We start from the raw sequence: 3,278 nt of genomic DNA on the forward strand, positions 1-3,278 counted from the left end.
ATATATATATATATACATATATTGGCGGTGGGAAGATTCGATTTAGCATTAATAGTAAGGAGCTGACGTGGAAGAATCGTGAGAAGGCTGGAAAAAATATTGCTTTGCGATATTTGTCCAAGCACTCAACGTTCTGAGTTCAAATCTCGCCGAAGTTACCTTTTGTGGTCGATGAAATCAACTAACCACGTCCCCTCTGACTTAGGCTTGTACCTAAGTCAGAGATCATTAATAAAAACCACAGCTTTTAACAAATGCACAAGGTTACACATTTTGCAAGTATGGTGTCTGGATTGAATCAACCCCAGTGCGCAATATGCACTCTTAGTCATAGATAAATACATAACCAGACAAGGTAGAGACACACACTTTCTCTCTCTCTCTCTCTCTCTCTCTCTCTCTCTCTCTCTCTCTCTCTCTCACACACACACACACATACACAGATAGACAGACAGACAGACGCTGTCTATTATACCGTTAGACTATTTAAAGGGATAAATTGATGAAGTAAATATATGTAGACTGATATAACGCTTGTTGTTGCAGACAAATTACCGTACTATATTCTACTTGCTGTTTTATTTGTTCATAGGCAGGAAGGCAAACCTGTTCACGTCGGCCATGTTTAACAACTACAACTACCCCAATGGACTTTGCTGGGATGACTTCTGTCGACAGGATCCTATTGTGGTCAGTACACATCGCTATTGATTTTTACACCATATACTGAGTTTTAGACGCTACTTCATGGTATCCTTTGTTTTAACAACTTCTCTGTTGTAGAAGTAGAAATGGTTGACCAATCTGGTAAGGCAATAGGTTATCAATTGAGAGATTGCCGTTTTGTATTTTATCATTATCATAATGTTGCCCAAGAACTTGATCCTTAAATGGCTCAGACCGCCTAACTGAAAGTAAGGCATTTCTTGAACAGTAAAACCTAATGGGTGTATTTTGTAGCAATATAGCAATATTGTAGAATTGACAAGAATCTTGTTGACTTTCAGTGATAAGTTCCTGGCTTTAGGTAAAAGAAAATACAGGAAGATCAGTTAATTATGATTTTATTCAACATATTCCCATCTCAGATTCACACATATATAACGGGAACTGTATATAAGAAGGAATCCTATAGACCGAATTACTTTGATACCTTTAATATATCGGCTGAGAGAGCATTTATGTAGTTGTCACAGATACTAGAATTAGCAGCTAAAGCACTGTTAAGTCTCATCTTGCCACTTTAAAGAAAGGGAAGATTGATTGTATAAGGCGAGCTTACGTACAATATGTTTGAATAAAAGATCAGATAGCCACAACTGGAAGGCGTTTTATCATATGACCGATTTATCAGATCTGACGTGGGGCTATACAACAAGAATCCTTAGATATATTAGATGGTATCTACGTCTTCAATGGTGATATACAGGCTTACAGGACTCACCAATCCATACGACTTTATTCTCTCAATAAAAGCTGTGATGAAAATGCTGAGAGACAGCAAAATGTTGTTTTTAAAACTGGGGATGCTAGCGTGTCAGATTTTCAGTACTAACCTATAATAATCTTACGGCAGTGTTATATAATTTCTAACATTGAGACACGTTTAAAATATATCTTACTGGGCAACTGTAATTGGAAAGAAAAAGAAACATTAGTCGATCAAGGATGAAGACATTGATAAAAATGAAATGACAACAGTTATTCAGGGTAGCGAAACAGAATAACAAAACACGACTTCAGTCTACCGTGGAAGACTAAGTAAATATAGATAACAAAGGACACACAACTGCATTTCTATGGGTAATTTCATTTTGTATACTAGATTGACTTCGTCTTTCTGTACTTCAGTAACAGATTAAATAAAAAAAAAACTAGTAATATACGTTTATTCTCGTTTATTATTGATTCATTGATTCATTCATCAGTACGCTCAGTTGTGAACAATGCTGCGCTAATCACGAATTAAACAGTAATAGTACAAGTCGGTGATCAGTTGAAGATTTTGTTTGGATCACAAAAGTTCGCTTGAATGTTCAGCTATTTATAATGCTCAGCTATCCGGCATGCATTGATTATCGCTCGTGTTTACATAACTTTGCTGCGAGTCTGCATTTTTTTTGTATCGATTTACGTACTGGTACTCATCAATATACCGCCAGTGAACAGAAGAAAAAAAATTCACAACACCATATATGTTGGGGAGTGGAGGCGCAATGGCCCAGTAGTTAGGGCAGCGGACTCGCGGTCATAGGATCGCGGTTTCGATTCCCAGACTGGGCGTTGTGAGTGTTTATTGAGCGAAAACACCTAAAAGCTCCATGAGGCTCCGGCAGGGGATTGTGGCAAACCCTGCTGTACTCTTTTACCACAACTTTCTCTCGCTCTTACTTCCTGTTTCTGTTGTGCCTGTAATTCAAAGGGTCAGCCTTATCACACTGTGTCACGCAGAATATCCCCGAAAACTACCTTAAGGGTACGCATGTCTGTGGAGTGCTCAGCCACTTGCACGTTAATTTCACGAGCAGGCTGTTCCGTTGATCGGATCAACTGGAACCCTCGACGTCGTAAGCGACGGAGTGCCAACAACAGAATATTTTGGGGATGAAACATCCCGGATAAACGAGAATAGATGTACTGGGTTAGATTTATTCCACTATTCTTTTCACCTTTTACTAATGTAAGAATTTTCATTATTTTTCAGGAGCGTAAAGATCTTCCAGAATATAACGCAAACCACTATCTGCAGCTCTTTTATAGTGCGGCAGATGAACAGGTAAATATTACTATAAATAGTTTATTTTGTGTAACACACTTGTAGTTGATTGATAAACAGATACTAAAAGTGCAAACAACAATGGGTAGTCAGCGTGAATGTGAATAACAGTGAATGATAGCTTTAAACTGATACCTCATGCAAACTTGACTATAACTTCTATGTGTACGAAATATCAAATACCAAAGGCAGGCTGTGGTGAATAAGATCATTTTGCAACCACATGGTTTTGAGTTAAGTTTCACTGCGTGGCGCATTAGTAAAGTGTTTTTACTGTAATCCCGGGTCGACCAATGCCTTGTAAGTGAATTTAGGGGGAGGAAGCTGTGTGTAAGTCCGTCGTATATATATATATATATATATATATATATGTATATATCCATTACCGCCAATCTTACCAATCGGTTTCGCGTTAGGGATTCAACGGAGTGTAAGGCAACAAGCTGATAATGTAACCCTGCACTCATCAGAGGGAGCCGTTATGGAATGAAATATGGCGACT

At 38.2% G+C, this 3,278-nt stretch overlaps 1 protein-coding gene across 1 annotated transcript in view; it reads left to right on the forward strand.

Annotated features, from left to right (window-relative positions):
- Positions 1-3,278, forward strand: part of LOC106880534 (lysosomal alpha-mannosidase) — a 65,056-nt gene that overhangs the window by 3,626 nt on the left and 58,152 nt on the right. Inside the window, exons 3-4 of the mRNA XM_052969439.1 lie at positions 593-690; positions 2,705-2,776. Coding sequence (XP_052825399.1) covers positions 593-690; positions 2,705-2,776 — 170 coding nt within the window. The remainder of the gene's footprint in view (positions 1-592; positions 691-2,704; positions 2,777-3,278) is intronic.

This window comes from Octopus bimaculoides, chromosome 7 (genome assembly GCF_001194135.2).
Source record: "Octopus bimaculoides isolate UCB-OBI-ISO-001 chromosome 7, ASM119413v2, whole genome shotgun sequence".
NCBI classification, from domain to species: Eukaryota; Metazoa; Mollusca; class Cephalopoda; order Octopoda; family Octopodidae; genus Octopus; species Octopus bimaculoides.